A 22609-nucleotide genomic window follows, 5' to 3' on the forward strand; every position below is an offset into this window, starting at 1 on the left:
CTATGTGGCTTTCATCACATATACTGAATAGCAGTGCATAAGACAGGTATATAAAGGCAGAAAAGTGGGCAAATACACATAATGATGATCTCTTTTGTTCGAGCACCCATTGAATCTTCTTGGATGTGTGTGTAACTCCTGACCACTATTTTGTGGTCATACGGCGTCGTACACTGGCTAAAGTGCTTCATGTTTGTCTATAGACTATACCATCTGATCAGCATTAATGGCCATAGATGGATCTCACATTCATCCCACATCCAGTGCAGGGCGGCCGTGCCGTGCAGACCACTGTGGCTCGCTCGCTGTGGTCAGGGCCAGTCGGTCACAAGTTAACAATGGGATGCAGAGAATGGCCCGGTCGTCCACACAAACACGGGAGCCCCTCTGACGCTGCCCGCTTTCAACACTTTCAGCACTATTTTATGCTGTGCTCACCAAAGCCTCACACCTCGGATTCTTTCTCCCTCAGGGCCTTTTCTCTTTTACACACACACACACGTAAACGCACACACACACACACACACACACACACGCACACACACACACACACACGCACACACACCCACACACACATACACGCACTCGTTTTCTCTCACATATGCTGTTTACATGGGCACAAATGTACACACGCACGCACATACACACGCACGCACATGCACACCTAGCTGGCTCTCTGTCCCTCCGTTGTGTCTTCTTTAGTGGTGCTTTCATTCAATGCTGCAGTTCTGGGGGAGGTGGATGTGAGGTTGAAAGGCAGTTCTGGGGGAGGTGGATGTGAGGTTGAAAGGCAGTTCTGGGGGAGGTGGATGTGAGGTTGAAAGGCAGTTCTGGGGGAGGTGGATGTGAGGCTGAAAGGCAGTTCTGGGGGAGGTGGATGTGAGGCTGAAAGGCAGTTCTGGGGGAGGTGGATGTGAGGCTGAAAGGCAGTTCTGGGGGAGGTGGATGTGAGGCTGAAAGGCAGTTCTGAGGGAGGGATGTGAGGTTGAAAGGCAGTTCTGGGGGAGGTGGATGTGAGGCTGAAAGGCAGTTCTGGGGGAGGTGGATGTGAGGCTGAAAGGCAGTTCTGAGGGAGGGATGTGAGGTTGAAAGGCAGTTCTGGGGGAGGGATGTGAGGTTGAAAGGCAGTTCTGAGGGAGGGATGTGAGGCTGAAAGGCAGTTCTGGGGGAGGGATGTGAGGTTGAAAGGCAGTTCTGAGGGAGGGATGTGAGGTTGAAAGGCAGTTCTGAGGGAGGGCACCATCCTGACTAAGAGCAACCTGGGGACCACCACTTTGTGTCATTAACTTATTATTATTAGATATTGTTTCCTTCCTTATTACTCACTAATCACACTAATCACACCAGGCTACATTCACCAGCTGTACAAAGCATTTTATTACCAGTAAAGAGCAGGGATATGTTTTGGCAAGAAGCCACATTTGAATTCATCAATTATTTACAAAAAGTATTGTTTGTCCCTGAACCAAACAGGAGAGCCAAGTTCTCTTTCATATTATTATTCACGTGCAAAGAAACAAAGTAGCAAAAAAATGTATAAGTTAAATTAAAAAACAGAAAAGTATCCTACTTTTTTTTCTCTCCTTTTTCTTTTTTGCTGACCACCTGCAATACACCGGTTGAAAACCCATGCAATAGATGGATGGGTGTGGGTGGGTGACTGGATGGATGGGTGTGGGTGGGTGACTGGATGGATGGGTGTGGGTGGGTGACTGGATGGATGGGTGTGGGTGGGTGACTGGATGGGTGTGTTTGTTGGAAGGTGTGGAGGTTAGGGAACATGTGGGCGGTGTTTGGCTACATTAGCCACTGGACTCGGCCAGCTGATTCCTTGCATGGTCTGAGCCAGGCACAGTGGAGTGAGTGCTGGCCAAGCAGCCATGATGGAAATGTCAAACACCCCAGTCTTTGTTTTGGGGGCTCCTACACTGGCTGCCTGGGCATGCCATTCAGTGGCAGCGCTCTCGCTCTCTCTCTCTCTCTCTCTCTCTCTCTCTCTCTGTTCACAGTGTTTCCAGTAGCACGGTTTGGCCACATCATCATGAGTGTACTGAGAATACCCTGCCTCTCTCTCTGTCTCTAACACACACACACACACACACACACACACACACACACACACACACACACACACACACCATGCTGGATGCAGATGGCCGTAGCTGCATGTCCTCTCTCTTTCAAAGTGCCATAAATCTCCATGGCCGTAATATGCAGGAAACTCTTTGAAACAACCAGCAAATTACCTGCTGTATAAAAGTGTAGAATAGCACCTTGGCAGTCATTCACCTCTCCTCTCAGGCAGGAAGGCAGGCTCTCACAATACTAGTTTTATTCAGCCCGTCTCTAGCAGAGCTCCACCCCACTAATTAAATCTTTTATGTCACTATATGTTATTAAAAGTCATAAACATGGATGTAAAAGTGTGTGTGTGTGTGTGTGTGTGTGTGTGTGTGTGTGTGTGTGTGTGTGTCTGTGTGTCTGTGTGTGTGTGTGTGTGTGTGTGTGTGTGTGTGTGTGTGTGTGTGTGTGTGTGTGTGTGTGTGTGTGTGTGTGTGTGCGCGCGCGTGCGTGTGCACTCCACATCCTGAGTGTTAATTTAACTACTGGATTTGTCCTCCCCGCCATGTGGCTGGATTGGAGCCACTTTTCGAGGCGATCTGGAGCCCTTTGACATGGCTGCCACTAAATTAAGGCTGAAGTGTTTATAAATTCCATTAAAAAATGTTTCTGCACAGCTTTCTCTTTTCCCCGCACCACTTTATGGCGGCCATTTGGTCGTGCCGTCATTAATTCTCTGGATCTGGAGGTCTGGGGAAGAAAAAAGAAGAGAAGGCAGTCTGTTTGTTTAATGGCATTAATAAAGACCGTTTATTTAAGGACATTTAAGTACAGGTGGAGGAGGAACAAGGCATTTTGTATAGCACAAGACAAATAGCATTACGACGTATAACATTTATTATAAGAAGAAGAATATTTGAATACAATTACGAATAAGAATTTAAAACCAAAGGAGATAAGAGAATAAAATTACACTGTATAAAAAATTATATCTATATCTATACAAAAGAAAAGCAGCAAACAGAAAGATTGACAGAAAGACAGACAACCAGCATAAAACAGAGAGAGGAAACTCTCTCTGATAAAATGGTGAGATGAGATTAATGGTGCATTTTTAGCAGCTTTATGCTTTATGCAAGCAGCATTCAATAATTCCTTTTTGTGCCTCATATTTGGTGAACTGAGCGCTGCTTCTCCGCGTTCTGTGGCACAAAATCAGACTGAGGGATGTCGCTTTTTCTTTTGGTTTCACTTTTCAATATTTATTGAGCGATAATGTATTTTTTGTGCCAAACCTCTGTGGACATTCCTTTTATTGTGTTGGCGTGCGCTGCGCGACATTCCTTTTGTCCTCTTGGCTATTTATTTGGCCAACACACCTGACTGGAAATCCTTTCAATTATTTATTTTTATTTTTTTGGACAATTGAACATACATTTCTCTCATCTTAGTTGTGGCACGAGATCAGAATTTTATTTTGGCACTAAAACATTCAGTGCTTCATAATAAATAATTATATGACTTTTGACGGGGAGCCAGGGAGCCTACTTTCTTAGTATGGACAAGCTTGTCTGTGAATATTCACAGAGCACGTTTTACCCTTTTTTTGTGGAGGATTGCCTGAAGTATGAAGAAATCTACCAAAAGAAAATGTTGCATTTTGAGTGACAGTTGCCAGTACTATGATCATACAGCTCGACAGCAGCAATCTGAAAATCAAAGCTAAGATGTGCTTATTAATCACAGCTCCTCTCTCTTCCTCTCTTCTCCTTCTCCATCTCACACACTTCTCAACCTTCAGACTGTGTTGTCGGGAGGGGGGGGGGGGGGGGGGGGAGTGGAATTTCCCCAAACATTTACCCCCAAAATAATGACCGTGGCAGAGGAAGAAAAGACCTGCTTGGGCATATGCGACTGACTGTACCCTACCAGCAGACCTGGATGAAATAAATGGTTTTAGCCAAATACCTTTCATGGTTTGTTTTAGCCCACTCAGGTGCCAGATGGCTGGGGTTTGCCACCCAGAGAGAGCCAGGGAGTTTAGGAAGTAGACTGGAAAATATATGAGAGTTAATTTAAAGTACTTCCCTTTGATTGACAGCTTACCTGGCGCTATCTGAATAGTGTTGCCGTGGTAAACCCTGTGTAGTTGTTATAGTTATTGTAGGCAATAACAGTTGGCATAATACATATTGTTTTACACAGTTCTGGTATCCACCCCTGGTAACATGTTGGTTAATTAGAATCAGTTGAATCCATTAAAACCGGGAAAGCATCTGTGTCATATATGTTTAGCTGAAAAGCATCATTTTATACTTTGGCTATTCAAAAATAACAGATGTACAAGCTCATAGCGTGTCACTTTGTGCCTTTCTATGAGTTTGTAGATCTGCTATTTTTTTAAAGTGGAAAAGTCTGTATATTTTAAAGCAAAAAAAAAAACCTCAAATCTTTGCTTATTGGGGGTCCCTGGAAATAACTATTTGAGATGGGGGTCGTATATAATTTTGGGGGTCCTTCACATGAAATGGTTTTGTGAACCACTGATATTGCAACATAAATGTGTCAGAAAGCTGCTCTGCCTCAGGTCGCAATGGGTTAAGTACGTTTCTGGCCTGTCTTTATTGTCTCTGTAGATGGTGGTTAAAACGGTATTACAAAGCTGTGCGTCACGTCCATCTTTGCACAGCATGTTATAGTTACAGGCCCGGCAGCAACACACACTGTATTCTTTGGCCCAAACCTTCCCCCAAATTCAGCCCTTCCACTTCGCCATAAGCTCCTCCCCTCTCCCTTCTGTCTCTTTTATTTCCCTGTCTTTCTATTCGTATACAGCTCTGTCTCTCTTTATGCAGCAAAACCTCTCTTTTAGACTGTTTCCTTTGGTGTCGCTCCTCACAGACCTCCAGTCCCACGGAACTCACTGTGTGTTGTCCAGTCTGTTGTCCACGCACGCACGCACGCACGCACGCACGCACGCACGCACGCACGCACGCACGCACGCACGCACGCACGCACGCACGCACGCACGCACGCACACACACACACACACACACACACACACACACACACACACACACACACACACACACACACACACACACACACACACACACACACACACACACACACACACACACACACACACACACACACACACACACACACACACACGTTGCCCTGGCTTCATTCAGGGACTCCGGTGACTGGCAGCCTGAATGTTCGAGCTTCATGTTTAGGCTCGGTACCCAACACCCTCTCCCCTCCCCATCAATCATTGTAAGAAGAAAAACATGTCACAAGTAATATTTTGTAAAGAGCTCTATCAGATTTCCCAAGTTTTTATTTTGGGATACCACTTCCTGCCCCTGACGTGTTGCGATGACTGTCCCATTCATGCTGGCAGTCTACGTAGATAAAGTATTGTAGTGTAGTTTTTGTGGTTTACGTTTTTTCTTCTTCTTTTTACATTGAGCCATAGCCTACTTCAAAAACAAGTCGTTTTCAAGGCAGTGTGTCTATAATGTCAGCTCATTTAGTTGTGTCAACAGTCTACAAAACCAGAAACTGCATGACTCAATTACTGAAGTAAAATTAACTTGAAATGGCATTGAAATCGGCTTGAGATATGAATTGTCCTTTGAAATCTGTTTACTTAGTCCACATACTAACTTCCCTACAGTCATCATGTATGGAAGATCATCATTCACTTAACTTGAAAATGAAGCAAATACGTAATTTAACATGATTGAATTGAAGCTGGTTGTACATGGAAGCAACAGCAAAGCAAAGCCAGAGGCTGTGTTGCTGCAAATCGAACCAGCATTGCCCCACATTGCCTTGCTTAGAGGGCTAGCCATGACAAAAAGCCACGTCAAAAAGAAGAAAATGGGCAATTTGAAATTATTATTGCCATTAAATGATTAGATTATATTGCATAATTGTAATCATCAACACATTTAAAGTGCCATAAGTAATTAGCGACAACATGTGCTTATAAAGAACACATGTGATAATTTTGCCCAAGGGTGAAAGGCTATGGATGCATCAAAATCAGTAGAGTTTTTCCTCCATGTAGGCCTATGGAGCTTGAAGATATACTGCAAATTGAATGGCTATCCAGACAGATTCAGAGAATCTTCTTTTAGAACTTTTTTGAACAATGTTTTTGATGCCGGTCAGACGGACCATCTAGTACCACTACTAGCAGAGCCAAAAAAAGAAAGGAAAACAAGATAATATTAGATTAGTTTTAAACAGTGGTAGCCGTTTCAACAGGTATTAACTGCATCTGAATCAGATACAGAGTTGGACAGTAATGCTATAGCTTTGAATATGTTTTCATTTTACGCAGAGCTCGTGTAAGACAGGGCCATTTGTTCTATATTAATAGGGGAGAAAGTGTTATTATGATCAGTGCAACAGCAGTAATAAAACAAATCATCACAGAAAATATATGCCTTATTCAATTATTCATATGAGTATTGGCAACCGAGTTGACTTGTCACAGATGCTGTTGTATTATCTTTGTGCACTGAGCAAGATTGTCAGATGGAATACATTAAGATGCTACTACGTGCCAAAGTAAATGGTTAGAAATACCTACTGTATGAGCAGACAGACCGTGGGACTACTTTAACTTGACATGTAAAATTAAATATAATGGTGTGTATATATAAGAGTTTGTCTATCTTTATAATATAGTACACCTCATGGCTTGTGGGTGTAGTTATAGTGTAGTAGTAACATTAGTCCCCATTGTATACGTATCTGTGACACGGAGCATGACCTTTCGGTCGGTGATGATTCCAGTTTTTATTACCGATACGCTTGATTTATTCTTAGTTGTGGGCCGTTGCCGTGCCGCGCGTCATAAAAAGGTAGATCTACAGTCACAAAACGGGTTGTGATGTAACAATTGTATATAGATCAGCCATTTTCGGTGCCAAGTATTAATCGGGCAAGGAAAAGCACGAGACAGAGTCACAGTGGGACTGTGAAAAAGAGCAGTAATCCCAGTTGCAGTGCAGTGTCGCTGGGCTCTTGCAGTGGTGGAAAGTACTGTACCCATTCTGACCTGAGATCAAAGAAGACAGTTTTCTGAAAAAGTCAGTCGTCAAAGTCAGACCTACAAGCTCAGTAATCGCAGATCTAAAAGCTATGAGCTTGTAGATCTGCTATTTTTCAATAGCTAAAGCATAACATAATGCTAACACCAAAAGGGGTTCCCGCCCAAAATGGGTTAAGAGGTATTTGTACTTCATTGTACTTTACTTGAGTATTTTCCAAATATCGAATACTTTTACATTTACTCCACTACATTTATTTGAAAACTTTAGTTACTTTGTTTGTAGATTTTGATTATTATTACAAAACATACATTAACCACTTCAACGCTATATACACATTTCGGCAATTTTTGAAAATAGCTCACACAATGTGTCGCGATTCCAGACTAGTAACGGAGTATTTCTACATTGCAGTATTGATACTTTTACTCGTGAGATGTGAGTACTCTCTCCTCCACCACTGGCAGTAATCCCAGTTGCAGTGCAGTGTCGCTGGGCCCTGGGATGTGTGTCTAAAATAAACAGACTTATCCTGCCGTGTGAGTTGACCTCCTTTGAATGGAGCTCAAGCGGCAGATGTTGCCATATGGCACAGCCAGCAATCCAGCCGTAATTGCCCACGCAGCCCCGTAGATAGACTAATGACGCCTGTTTGTTTATTTATTTACTTTATTTTATTTCTATTCTGTCTAGATGTGGAATAATTGGCTAGTGTCCCCCCCCCGAACAATCTATGGGTTGTGAGATTGATCCTGAGGGTTTAAGTTACACATCTTTTATGAAAAGCATGTTTACATTTTAGACATTTTAAAACAAGCTACAATAGTAGTTTAACCACTGTAACACTAGTGTCCCTATTCTGGGCGTTGTAACAGGTGACCATATTACAAAAATAGGCAAACATTCTGCAAAAATGTTTGCCACATTTTCAGCACAGCGATTTGGTGTGCACTGCTTGTCAACACTACACTGCAACATCTGAGTGAATAGTACTAAGGTATGGAATGCTAGAGTGAAAGTTTGCACACAATAATATGAAAACAGGAATTTCCATGTCCCCAGAAGCATCGTTACATATGATGAAGACATACTGTAAGAAAAGAACAAATTGATTGTGTTTGTGCTTTCTCTGTTTATGCTGCTCCTAAGAGAACAAAATAAAATGCATCAAAGCCTGTGTGTGGATTTTTTGGGGGTTACGTTCTACTTCCTATAGTAAGCAGTACATACGTCTTCAGACCTCCATGTCTTTCCTTCTTTTTTTCTTTCTTTCCATCGTTCTTTCTTTCCTTTCGGGGGAAGAGACGGAGCTGGTGGGTGATTACCTCAAGGAAAAACACCTTTTTATGGTTCGACCCAAGTTGAAACCCCCACACACAAAATAACAGCCCTCCTTGACAAGGTGCAGCTGCTGATCTGCATTCTGGGGGGAGATTCTTCTGGGAGAAAACTGGGCTGGGTTATGATGATGTAGTTCAAAAGATGAGGGGATTTCACAGACATTTCCGAAGGTTGTTTATGTACTCTCACTTACTGACACTGAACGCACGCACGCACGCACGCACGGTCGCACGCACACACACACAGATGCATTTAAATTCATAGCCAGTAATGCTGTTTGTATGTCATCATGTCTATCATGAAAATTACTTTTCCTGCCAGGTTCTCAAAGCGCAACTCTTGAAAAAAGCACTTAACTAAAAACATAGCCCTTCAAAGTGCCACTTGAGTGTGGTTAATAATTCAATGCAAACATGCTGCGTGTTAGTATGTTGTTGCCCTGTGTCTGCCTGCAGAGCTGTCTCACATGCAAGGCTTGGTGGAGATGTGTATTTATATACATTGGACTCATGTGGTCGGTGTTTATGAGCGTTTCTGCATTCTGGTCACTTGGACGTCTTTTCTTGTGTAGCGACAAGTAACCAAACAAGGATTACATGTTCAGACATGGAATATGGAAATGGCAGGACGCTGTTTCTTTTGAAGAATAGTGTTGTTAAATAAATGAAACACATACTGTGTCTGTGCCAACATGTGGGCTGGGGGCCCACTGGTGGACCATGAGGATATTGCAAGTGGGCCTCCAAAATAATTGTCAAAACACTAAGATTTTAAAGGTATATTCAGTAATTTCACTCAAAAAACCTTAGGTTTCGTTTTTGGCTGTGGGACCCAGCCTTTCGTCCAATCAGGATAGAGAGTCAAAAACGAAACCTAAGGTTTTTTGACCCCCAGGTGTTAACTGGGGACAGGGAGGAACTCCTTATATGGCCAGCACAAGTGATATTTGAATTAAGTGAAATCACTGAATATACCTTTAAAGTTGACATAGAAAAGTTGATTTATGTGTGATTTGTATGTGTTCTAAATTGTGCTGTCTCCTGTTTTTATTTTTCAGGTTGTCTAACAGGCTTTTTCAAGCCGACCCAAGGAGACGAGCGCTGTATGCAATGTCCTATTAACAGCCGTACCACCAATGAAGGGGCCACCAATTGTGTTTGCCGCAACGGTTACTATCGCACCGACTCGGATCCCTTCCAGATGCCATGCACAAGTATGTATAGGGAACGCACGCACACGCACACACGCACACGCACACGCCACCACAAAGAAAATGGAACACGCTCAAAAATGTGATACACACAAACACACATTCTTGATCCTCATATTATGCGCTTGCCAAAAATGCATAACACGCAAACTCAAATTTGATTTGACACGCAGACTCGCACCCTTTGACATGCATGCATTTTACACCCACGACCCAAGGAGCAACGCAGATCAAAGGACAGCAGTGGTCTGTGTGGGGCTCAAACAGCGAGGCCCTGTCGGAGCCATCTCCCAGACCAACACAACGCTGACATGCCCCATAGTGAGGCCGTCCTCGGGGTTGACACAACTACACACAACCCCCCCCCCCCCCGCATGCTCCCCGGCTGGGCCGTAGGTTACTGGGCCGGGGCAGTCCGGCATTGTGAAGGGGTTAGATGCAGAGAATGAAGCTCAGACGAAGCCGTCTCTTGTAATGCCAATGAAGCTGGTTGAATTTGAATTTGAATTTGAGGGTTGACGGAGAGGTTGAGAAAGAGAGAGAGAGACTTGGAGAGGGGAGACAGGCGGGAGGGACAGAAGGGGGAAGAGACGTTCAGAAATGAGCAGGGAGGGACAGGGACGGAGAGATACAGCCATGGGATAGTGAACGGTCTCAGCCCATTTGAACACTTTCGCTAATGCTTTTCCCCACTCTCTCTCTCTCTCTCTCTCCCCCTTACTCCTTTCTGATCGCTCATCTCTCTCTATCTCCCCCCTCTCTCTGTATGCCTGTTGAAAAGGGAGAGAGAGCGTAGAAGGGAGAGAGAGAGAGAGAGAGAGAGAGAGTTGGATAAGGAGGAGAAAGGGAGGGGGGGGGGGGACTCCAACAAAGAGGTAGATTTGCATAAGCCTGGCTCTGGGAGTCGAGCAGCTGTTGTGAATGAGAAAGCAGCACCGGCACGTCACCCGTATTAAGACGCAGCGGGGCCCGGCCTGATTAAAGCAGGAAAACGGGATCCATCAGAACCAACCGTGCACCAGCGCCAGCTAATGGAGGGAGCTGAGTGGGGTTGGGGGACATCACCCACCGACCCACCACCCTAACCCCTCGCAAGGAAGAACATGCCAAGGAGGTGGTATGTTTTGATGTCGGGGCTTCAGAGGAAGACGGATGTAGCGTAGAAGAAAAAGCAAGACGGGAGTGAAACAGGGAGAGAGAAAGGATGCCACTCCATGCAGGCTTCCTTTCCAGGTCTTGTAAATGGTGGCCAATTAACAGCGTTAAATCAGAAGTGATCAATTCAGGTTGTGTAGACGGTTGGTGGGCGGGAGGCGGGTTTCTCTTGTTTACCTCGTTTGGCTCGGAGAGGGGCGTGCTCCGTAATTAGACACACATGCCTGTAAAAGATAAACACTCCTCATTGTTTGTTTGCTTGGACTGTCAATCAAGCGCCACAAAAACGCTGGCGTTTTGGAATTTCTCCACCTCGTCTCGCCGTCTCCGCGGGAGAAGCCAGCCCGCTGTCTCTCCCCGCCGCCGTAACGCTATAGGACGTTCCATGAGAAAGCCGTCAGGAATAGACGTAAAGAAAACACACATGTCAAAGTGGACACCAGCATTGGAGATTGAGTCTGCATAAATGGGTCTCCCCTGGGGAATAAGCGCGCCGGTTTGGAACATACCAGGCGTAGACCTCAAAGAGGCTGTAGTGATGTTAGCGGGCTTGTGGATTTTCTCCCCTCCAGTGCCGGGGATATTTGAGCAGCTCTGCAGTAGCGCCTGGTAATTATGCCCTTCACAATGTCAAGGACACACAACCCAGCCCCCATTCGCCCCCTCGTCACAAAATTAGAACAATGCCATCATGCAGTTCTTTTTACCCTGAGTGGAGCCCTGGAAGTCATCAGAGTCTGTTCAAGGACTGACAGACGTATAGTTCACCATGCACCTTTCCTTTTTTATGGAACTTGGGCAAGAAACATAGTGTCACATATCACATGAAACATAGTGTCACATATCACATGAAACATAGTGTCACATATCACATGAAACATAGTGTCACATATCACATGAAACATAGTGTCACATATCACATGAAACATAGTGTCACATATCACATGAAACATAGTGTCACATATCACATGAAACATAGTGTCACATATCACATTAAATTGTTTACACACTCTAGGGCATTCACTTCTAGTCATTTGTACTAGTTGACTAGTTGCCTAGTTTACTAGCCGACTAGTAGTGTTTAACTACCTATTATGTAAAAACAAAAAAAAACTTTAATTTATTTTATTTATTTTATTTTGGAAATAAATATTTGTACATTTAAAAACTGTGTACATTGGTGACTATATCTATAATCTACAACTAGTCAACTAGTACCAACAAGGTCGACTAGTGGATTTACTAGTCGACTAGCAAATCGACTAGTAGTTGCTTAATGCCCTAACACACTCACAGGCAGATCATGACATGTACAGTATCTATCGATCAAGCAACCAAGCATTTAATTGATCGAGAGTTGCTATACTGATATACTTTTGCACATTTTATTTTGGAAGTTTCTTAACCATAATGAGCCCTGACGGCGCCTTTATTGGCGTGTCATAATAGGCTAACCTAACGTACAGTGAAATGGAGAACATTCTCCGAATATAGCCGATCTACGAGTTCACGACGTTGTGAGCTTGTAGATTAGCTATTTTCTGTTAAGAGATTTGATGTAGAGGGAAAAAGGAGTGTACCAAGTATCGACCACTGGGGGAACTAAGTATATAGGGCAGGGGTATTCAACTGGCGGAAGTTAATAATATAAATAACATCAGATGGTACATTTCTCATGTGAAATTGCTGCAAAGGCCCCCAAAATTCTGGCGCGCGCTATGCGCGCGCGCAGTGTGATTTGGATTTGGAGTTCCACTCCGGGCCTGCACTCTGCACCCCATTATTGGTTGGTTGGAAGGGGATCTGATTTGTATAAGCTTGACCATACTAAACGGGCATAGAGCCCCGCTCTCCGATGGACGCCGCGCATGGGACCGGACCTCGGTCTTATTCAAAAAAATATTTGTGGACCTTCATCATTTCTAGTTGAGGACCCCTGATATAGGGTTTAGTGGTTAAACCATCAAAGAGGCCTCAACATTAGGATGCAGGCACAACACTCCGATGTGCCTTTCCCCCACCCTGGTTTCTGTACTGTACTGTACTGTACTTACTGTACTGTACTGTACTTGAATACAATTATTACGTATAATATTATGTACTTTACTTGAGTATTTCCAATTTCCAATACTTTTACTTCTACTCCACCACATCTCAGATCCAAATCTTGTACTTTTACTCCACTGCATTTATTTGAAAACTTGAGTTACTACTAGTTACGTTGTGACGCATTGTGAGCTTGTAAGATCTGCTATTTACAAATTGTATACAATTTCAAACTTGAAATGGGACATTCTGCATAATGCGTACTTTTACTTTAGGTGCTTTAAGTACATTTTGATGCCACTACTTTTATATGTTTACTCAAGTACATTTTGAATTCCAGACCTTTACTTGTAACAGAGTATTTCTATATTGCTGCATTGATTCTTTTACTTAACCCATTTTGGTCGGGAACCCCTTTTGGTGTTTTAAACATTATGTTGTAATTTAGCTATTGAAAAATAGAAGATCTACAAGCTCATAGCAGCTTGTAGGTCTGCTATTTTTTAAAAATCGTGAAAATATTTGGAGGATTTAGAAGAATTTAGAAGTAAAACATTAGAGCACTTTCCCCACCACTGCCTGTAACCCTAACCCCGGTTTGGTTTGGTCTCGTTCTTCCACACAGCGGTGCCGTCCGCCCCGCAGAACGTCATCTCCAGCGTGAACGAGACCTCCCTGATGCTGGAGTGGATGCCTCCGCGGGACTCGGGCGGCCGCGAGGACGTGGTCTTCAACATCATCTGCAAGAGCTGCGTGGGGGGCCGCGGCGGCTGCACGCGCTGCGGCGACAACGTGCAGTTTGTGCCCCGGCAGCTGGGCCTGACGGAGCCGCGCGTCTACATCAGCGACCTGCTGGCGCACACGCAGTACACCTTTGAGGTGCAGGCCGTCAACGGAGTGTCCGACCAGAGCCCCTACTCGCCGCAGTACTCCTCCGTCAACATCACCACCAACCAGGCCGGTAAGTAGACACAGCTGGCTATACACGGCTCCTCGTGTCTGTGTGTGTGTGTGTGTGTGTGTGTGTGTGTGTGTGTGCGTGCGTGTGCGTGTGTGTGCGTGGCTCAGCCTGTTTCCCCACCCTGTTTCAAAATGACATGAAATGTAGATTACAGTGAGAAATAATCCATTAAGATAATCATATAATAGAAAGGCCTGTTGATTACATAGGAAGAAAGGAAAGAAGACAATTTATATCCTCAAGCTGCGCACAGGCTGATAAGGGGTTCATAATTCAAGAAACATAATTAGGGGCCTGGCCATGACGTAACTTCAAACAGTGAAATCTATCTTAATATTAATACTAAAATAGACAGGCAACTGGTGTAGGGAATTAAAATAGGAGTACTCTCTTCTCCTTGTTTTAGTTAAATGTATTAACAGCAGTGTTCTGTGTTTTTCCTTAAGACATATAAAGACACCATTGTGATAATCAAGGCCCAAAGTTATAATCAAGGCACAAATCAAAGCTCTTCCAAATCTCTTCTCTCCAACATGGCGATGTATGCACATGGGGCATGGGAGCACTTTGGGGACTCACTTTTTCTCAGGTTGATTGCTCCTAACCCTAGCATTTAACTTCAATAAAACTATGCCTAACCCTAACCCTAACCTCACAAACACTATGGAACTCATTTATCAACACAGCGTACGCCCAAAGATGAGCGTTTCGGCATTTATCATTTCAGTGTGACTTTGAACCTTGGCGTACGCCATGCCAAATATCACGTCAGGACGGGAGCTGTCGTAGGCTGTCGTAGGCGTATAGACAAGCGGAGCAGAATTGACTGACCAGCTGACAGGTTGTCACAGGCATCTAAACATTTGTAAAATGTTTAGCTGTAATAAAACGAATAAATAATGTGTAAAAGATATATTTTGTAAAGGCATGTCTTATGAAATTGGTATAGGATATATATACAAGCAATGAAAACAATGTTTCAAGTTGGTTAGATGCATAACTTGCTTAAGCCATAAGCCATTTAAACAGTGCTTTGCATGAGCCATGATGAGCCCAAATTCCACGGCGCGGAATATTTTCATTACAGAGAGACATTGGAGACTGCTGGAGGTGTATGTAGAGTGAAGTCTCCTACTGTAGCCTACAGTAACAGTACAGTAGGCCTGTGTGGAGTTATGTCACTGTACAACCTCCTCGTTTAAGGATAAACCTGATGCGATCGCTCAAAGCCTTGAATCTCAACTGTGCCGATCTCGAGGCCGCATTGGAAGATATAGGTAGGCTACTCAACCAGCCCACCACACACCAGTTTACTCATATAATAATCAGTCACTCCATCAACGTTCATATAATTGACAGCCACCACTGGCTATCTATCTATCATGACTCATAAACGTGCTGTCACGGACCACAGTAACAGAGGACACAGTGACAGCGGAGGAGATGCACTCCGGCTTTATTTAATTCTTTGCAAAACAGCAGCGTGCGTGTGCGGCTCGGCGCTGTGCCAGGGCTGTGCGCGTCCAAACTTATCCAATCATGCCGATGGGATGTGATGTGATGGTGTTTAGGGAAACAGACAACACGTAGGCGTACAGCTATTTATACATTATTATCTCATTCATGGTTCAGGTGTTCGTTCACTAATATCTTCTATAATCTTTATATATTTAATATACAACACACAGTTGGGCTCGCAAGTTGTGTGTGCGTGCGTCTGTTTGTGTGTGTGTGTGTGTGGGGGGGCTTTCCATACTTTGTTTGGTCGTATGCCAGTTATCCATTTCGCTAAAACGAAGGTGTCGAGGCTTGATTTTATAGGGCGTGCCAGATTGATTTCAGACATCCCATATTTTATCAACGCTAAGACCGAAATTACGCGAGGATCAGCTGTTCATACGATCACTTGTTAAATGCCGTGCCGACGTGACCGTACGCCAAAACCCACGCTCGAATTGAAGGTAGAATTTACACTCCAATGATAATTGAGGGTCACGTGACTGACTGGGCTGCGCCATGACACTTTCATGGACACTTTCAGGGGAGCCAAACTACCCGGAAGTTTGGCAGAATGCACTGGAGTCAATGAGAGCTCAGTGACCAGCTCATGAACAAACATTATTTATGGACAATTGAGACCTTTTGTAAAGTAATCACTTCTGTAAAATAACAGAAGAAATGTAACACATTATTTTCTGCTGTGTTGTTATTCGATGTGTACACTGTGTAATTGTTATAGAGGTATGGGGCTGTGTTTTGCGTGTCTTAAGTACCAGGTCTTATTTTATTACCTAACTTGAGTAAACTAAAGACCTGGAGGCGTGATCAATGCTCTTTGGCTATTCTGAGTGGCCCAAGAGCATTGATCACACCTCCAGGTCTTTAGTTTACTCAAGTTAGGTAATAAGACCTGGTACTTAAGACACGCAAAATACAGCCCATGGTATCTAAAGAGCACAAAGTACCTTTCTGAACACACCAAGTATCGCGAGACTTCCCACCGTTTCCTGTCTGGCAGCCAAATCTTGCGATACTTCGGAGCCAGAAACGATACCTGCTGCTTTATCCTCAGATAAAATGATATACTGTGCACTCTGTGCACATCGAAAAGTAAGTGATTAGAAAACAACCTGTGATATGTCTTCTGTCATTTTCCAGAAGTGATTTTACAAAAGGTCTCAATTGTTCATAAATAATGTTTGTTATGAGCTGGTCCAGCCGGCTCCATTCACTGCCATGTATTCATTGTACAGTTCTCAATGGGCCCAAAAATTATGGCCCGGCCCGACCCTACCCTAACTGGGTCGGCCCGAGGCTCGGCCCGACCCTAAACATTACCATAATGTTAAGCCCGAAGCCCGACAAAAGCCCGACAGAAAAAAAAGAGAGAAAAAATAACCCAGCACTAAATGGCGGCGCGGTGTTTCAGTGTGAAAGTGAGAACGGAGATCAACGGAATTATCGCAATAATGGATGTATGTAACTCACGTTAGAATAGGCTATTAATGTTCCATAACTTCCTTTTCCAATCATTCTAATGGATTCCATACAGTGGTGGTGGTGACTGGTGAGTAAACACGAATAGCAGCATGTAGCTCCCTCCCTTAGTTTCCTCTGAAGTGAAGTTGCTTTACGTGTAGCGTTTAAGTTATATATCACCATGGATCGTTTGGTGACGTTGATTAATAATTAGGTTTTATTCATCGCAGCCAGCTGGGTTAACGAGACTCGGTGCAACATGACAACAACATTATGCTTCTTCACCTAATAATCCGATTGATTTTATAAAATCAATTGGCCCGGCCCGACCGACTAATTAGCATAATGTTTGGGCCCGGCTCGGCCCAATAACGTCTGGTCGGTACCGATCGGGGGAGGTCGGGTCCGGGCTGAGTTTGAGAACTTTAATTCATTGCACTTCCGGTGTGAGTTTGGCTCCCATGAACGTGTCCATGAAAGTGTCATGGTGCAGCCCAGTCACGTGACCACTTCCCTTCCTTCTCAGAGCTTCCTTGACGTAGACCAGGAAGAGTACAGTGTCAACAATGCATGGAGAGTTGCTGTCACATCATCTAGAACAGATGTAAACTAAAAACTAAAACCAAGTGCGCCATTGACACTAGCGTTTGACCCACATGGACGGTAAATCCGCTAATTCGTTATGGAACGCTCTGCATTTTTGTTCAATGACGAATGGATACGTGTCTTCATATAATTATGAAGACACTTATCCATTCATCATTGAAAAAAACAGTCATGGTAAGAAAACAGCCGATCTACATGCTCACAATGTCTCGATGTAGATCAGCTAGTTGAACTATTTTAAAAGGTGGAGAGGGTTTTGCACTCCCTCCCTGGTGTCTCCTCTCCCTCCGTCCACTGTTTAGTGATGATAACTAGTCTAATTGTCTCCATGCTCTGTCCTCATCCACCCGACTTGGGTCTAGTGTTACATTTAAGCTTGTATAAAGCCCCGGGAAATACGTCCCAAATTCATTGTGATATATGTATACACCATACTGTGTATGAGCTTGCTATGAACACTCAAAGGCTAATTCAAAGATTAGCCGGGGTCCAGTATCTCTTCCAGTATAATATGACTTGTAATGAAAAACAGACGCTTTCGGTGATTGGCCCAGAGTTTTAATCTTTAGGATCTTCCAGAAAATGTTCCACAAATGTTCCATCCCTCCCTCCCAATCTCTCTCTCTCTCTGTCTCTCTCTCTCTCTCTCTCTCTCTCTCTCCCCCCCCCCCCCCCCCCCCCCGCAACGATGGAAGCGTTTTCCACTAGTGTGATTGCGGTGGAAGTTGACCGCGACTCTTAATTATTTCAGCGTAGGCCGCGGCATCGATTTGCTCTTTAATTGTCTCTATGAAATGCATCATTTGGCGTGCCAAGCTGTGCTCTCCCGCCAAGCACTGATGACTGAGGGGGGTATATATAGGAGGGGTTAGTAACGGGGCAGGGTGTGTGCTGGCTTTGGGCTCCGGCCTGGCTTTGTGTCCCAGTGGTATAGCATGCGTCAGTGGTTGTCACCCCTCATCACCAGTAGTCCCTCCTGTAGCGGCAGCAAGCCTTCTGTGAGTGAGCTCCCTCCCCAAAGGGAACTGTGTTACCGTGTTCTTTATTGAAGCGGACATATTGATTTGTGTTGTTGGTCTAGTTGGGTTGTATGTACACTCCTGCTCTCATTGCTCGCTGTCTTGCTCATATTATGGCTGCGTCTGTCGATTATCTTCTTAGCAATTATTCAAGATTGTAGAAGTGTTATATAATACTGTGTTTATATACACACACACACACACACATCAACATGGAAAATAGTCATACTGTATAGATTTTTTTGTAATTTGTAATAAATTGATTAGTCACTTTTATACTTGCTCGTACCACAGTGGTGTGCACCACAAGGTTGTTGATTGGTTAGTTTCACTATTTTGGGAAAATCTATTATCTATCTATTTTACTTTAATCTGAAACATTTTATACTATTAAACCGATTTGTTTATTTAACTGTTGCTCCCCCAGTTCAGAGATAAGAAGGGAAGGGGTGGACAAGTGAAGCGTGTTCGAGTTGGACGGACATACTTTCAACGGAGAAGGAAACTGTGAAATGCTACCCTTTGTTGCACACTTGTTGGGACATTTTACGAAGACCTGTTTGTGTAAAAAAGCGCCGTATAGCGCTCGGTTAACAATGCAGAAACGCTCTAAGTCACACTAAAACGGGAGGCCCTCGCTCATTCAGAGAGCCGACCCCTTTTTTATTGTCTGTTGTGATTTGAGTCACCGGTGTGGTGGGTTAATGAGGGCCTCTGAGAGCAGTAAAGCGTTGTAATGAGGCCTCCCCAGCTACACTCTTTTCTCACTATAGGCCACAATAAGTCTGTCACCCCTCGGCCTGCTCTCTCTCTCCATGCCTTCTCCTCCTCCCCATTCACCCTCCCGCCGCAGAAGTTCTGGCGGAAATTGGGGGGCTCTGCGCCCGCTCCCACTGAAGTGCCCGTCACTTCAGATTAGGCACCGAGGGGTCCCATCAGAGGGAGCTGTGAAAACGACTGAACTCTGGCTCCTGCTGCCACCACCAACCCCAGACCCCCCTCCCCCACTCGCCCCCCCCCCCCCCCCCCCCCTACCCAGCATCACCCCACCACTTCACCCCAACACCCGCACCACCGCACACAGACCCGGGACAGAGTGAGCTGCAGTTCTGCAAGTGCCGCAAGGCCCCACGAAGCTGGAGTTGGGGTCACGGGGACCAGGAGGCCATAATTGCGGCTTGCTCGTGAGGATTGGAGGTTACGTAAACATCATGTCACCCCTAATTACGCCAGGCACCCTACGTGCTCCTCCCTCTCATGTTGGGGATGCGAGCAAGAGATGGAGACCAGGAAGAGGTGAAAGAGAGCACTTGCGTCTTTAACAAATTCTGCATGTACTGTATACATGTGCATGTGCGTGCGTGCGTGCAAGGGATGATGATGGGTTGGGTGTGTGGGGTCATGTGGGGGTGGTTAGAGTAATCCATGAAAGCAACAAATAAATGTAATTCAGTATGTAAATTGGACGTGACTGTCGTGAAAGTGTTCCTCTCATGGGAATAGGCCGGGCACTTGTTGGCAGATAGTAGAAGGTGGGGGTGCTAGGTGGATGGGCTTCTACAGATAGTAGAAGGTGGGGTGCTAGGTGGATGTGCACGATGTGGGCGAAGGTTCGTCCTTCTTCATACCCAATCAAGCAACCACCACACTCTATTACACACGAGGCTTATCCTCACACTCTGTGTAGGTGTCACTCTTTGACAAAGGGGACATGCTGATTGATTACATACTGTACGGGCGCAGAAAGCAGACTGGAACTCAATGTCGTCTATAAGGTTCTAACTGACGTTTCAAAACTTTTCATGAGGAATGTTGTGGCCTTGAAATGTGCCTCTGAAGGGTTTTTTTGGAAATACAATAAGCAGCCAACATAAAGCCATCTTCTTCTAATCTGTGGCTTTGCTCTGCTCTCTAAATGTGCTCCTATTTCTGTGCCTATTTAGCAGGCAGTTTGTGTGTGTGTGTGTGTGTGTGTGTGTGTGTGTGTGTGTGTGTGTGTGTGTGTGTGTGTGTGTGTGTGTGTGTGTGTGTGTGTGTGTGTGTGTGTGTGTGTGTGTGTGTGTGTGTGTGTGTGTGTGTGTGTGTGTGTGTGGGTGTGTGGGTGTGTTGGACTTGGAGAGATGGAGAGGGAGAATCAGTGACAAGGGAATTAAAGGAGGGCAAAGGAGTGAGACAACAGACAGAAAGAGTGACACATTTGGTCAGGGGGCTGAGCGGAGGCGCCATAGGGTGTCCGTGTGAGAGGTGTTAGGGTGACTTGAACGAGTCTGACAGGCGAGAGAGAGAGAGAGAGAGACAGAGAGAGCAGAGAGCAGACATGCCACCAACTGAGGGATGTTCAAGTGCAAAGTAGTAATTAACCAGTAACATTATACTCAATATTACAGGTTCATATTAGTCAATGATATTAGATTACTAGTGCAGTTCCTTTTAGCTGCTTTTGAATTACTATGCCACCGGCATATCAATAGTATATATTTATGATGATGATTATGATTATTATTATTTGTCTGGATTCGAATTTGTTAGATTTGCCCGGACAATTGAGACGTGGTATCCTATACTGTGTTTGTATAAATTATATAGATTTTGAATTTAGAATAGCTGATGTATCCATGTCTTAAAGCCTGATGTATACTTTGTTGTTTGGTGTTGTAACTCGGAATATAACCAATCTGCAAGCTCATAATGTGGTGCATTATCTACACACAGCTTGTAGATTGGCTATTTCCGTCATGTGACTCCATCGTACGATAAATTAAGCATAAGCATCCTTGAGAAAGACATTGAAGTACCAACTAATTTCCTTGGAGACTCTTTCCACTGATCCCTATGGTAATACTGCATGTAAACGTCCAGTATACAGAGATGGATAGACCGCAGTAAAAAGAAAGCATCAGAATATAATACAATGACTAAATAACAAACATGTACATTATATGACACAAAACAGACACAGAACTGTCATCCAATAACCACAACAATGATACAGACAGAGAAGTATACAATTTGCAATGATGTGGCAAGGAGAATAAATAATTAGAGTCAAGTAGTTTAAGAAAAAGAAAATGGGTATTATATGGTGCCCTAAATTCTTAAAGAAAATAAATAAAGTACTAATCCCATACCAGAGTTGTATTGTTGCCTGTGATTTATCTGGTGGGTAGAAGTGGAGCAGCCTTAACAAGGCCTTATTGAGCAAAAACACTGTGCTTTATTGAGGCTTTGGTGCTCAAGGCCTTCTCTTCAGGGAGCTGAGAGCGTGCAGATACACAGGGTTGAGAGGACAATGGATGAAGACACAAAGCCAGCCATTATCTTTCCTCGCCATCCCCTTTCCCCTCCCTCCAATGATTAATGAGGGTTAATCAGTCATTGCTTTTAAATTCTATATATATATATATATATATTTATATTTTAAAGGCCAGCCACTCATTGGCTTTGTTGTCTTTATTGAGCCGTTAGGGCCACTGAGAGCGAGACTAGAGTAGGGGGTGGAGGTGTGGGAGGGGCTCTTGGGGGGCACAGGGGGGAGGTTCTTGTGGGATTGGAGTGCATGTGGTTCCAGAGGCAGAGGTCCTAACCACTACATCTCCTCGTGGGCATTCTCTGGTAGCCCCCCTAAGTTGGCCTACAGTTATTGTCATTTGAGGTTAGAATGGTTGCTGAATAAACCCCATTCCCACCATGAAGTTTAAGCAGAGTTTTTCTGACTGCCGACTGGCAGTGTGTTATTTTGCACTGATATGGCATACATAAATTCCGTCCACTTTGACTGAGACACATAGTAGACAGTAAGGTTTGTGGAAAGATGCACGCACGCACGCATGCACGCACACACACATGCACACAATTAATTTATATCCACACAAAAGAAAATGGATACAAGGCCACAAATATTACAGTGCAGCAAGGTTACATCCACAAAGTCAAGTCCTCATGAATCATGATACAACAAGCATGTCATGTCACCCAGGCCTCCGTGGGGCACCAGCAGCAGTGTCTCCGCATGGCGGCTGACAATCATATAGCAGCACAACACTCTGCTAGCACTCCAGCGTCCAGCCTTGTTTCTGGGCATCCCAAGTTGTCGAATCCCGCTCTAACAACCAGTCCGTATAGGCATGTCCCAGGCTGGACCACCAGAGAAACCCTCTCTAAC

At 44.4% G+C, this 22609-nt stretch overlaps 1 protein-coding gene across 1 annotated transcript in view; it reads left to right on the forward strand.

Moving 5' to 3' along the window:
• ephb2b (eph receptor B2b) overlaps window positions 1–22609 on the forward strand; it is a 192350-nt gene that overhangs the window by 124976 nt on the left and 44765 nt on the right. The window contains exons 4-5 of the mRNA XM_083771730.1: window positions 9529–9684; window positions 13508–13843. Coding sequence (XP_083627856.1) covers window positions 9529–9684; window positions 13508–13843 — 492 coding nt within the window. The remainder of the gene's footprint in view (window positions 1–9528; window positions 9685–13507; window positions 13844–22609) is intronic.

The sequence above is a fragment of the Protomyctophum parallelum genome (assembly GCF_964188405.1).
Source record: "Protomyctophum parallelum genome assembly, chromosome: 8".
In the NCBI taxonomy this organism is placed as follows: Eukaryota; Metazoa; Chordata; class Actinopteri; order Myctophiformes; family Myctophidae; genus Protomyctophum; species Protomyctophum parallelum.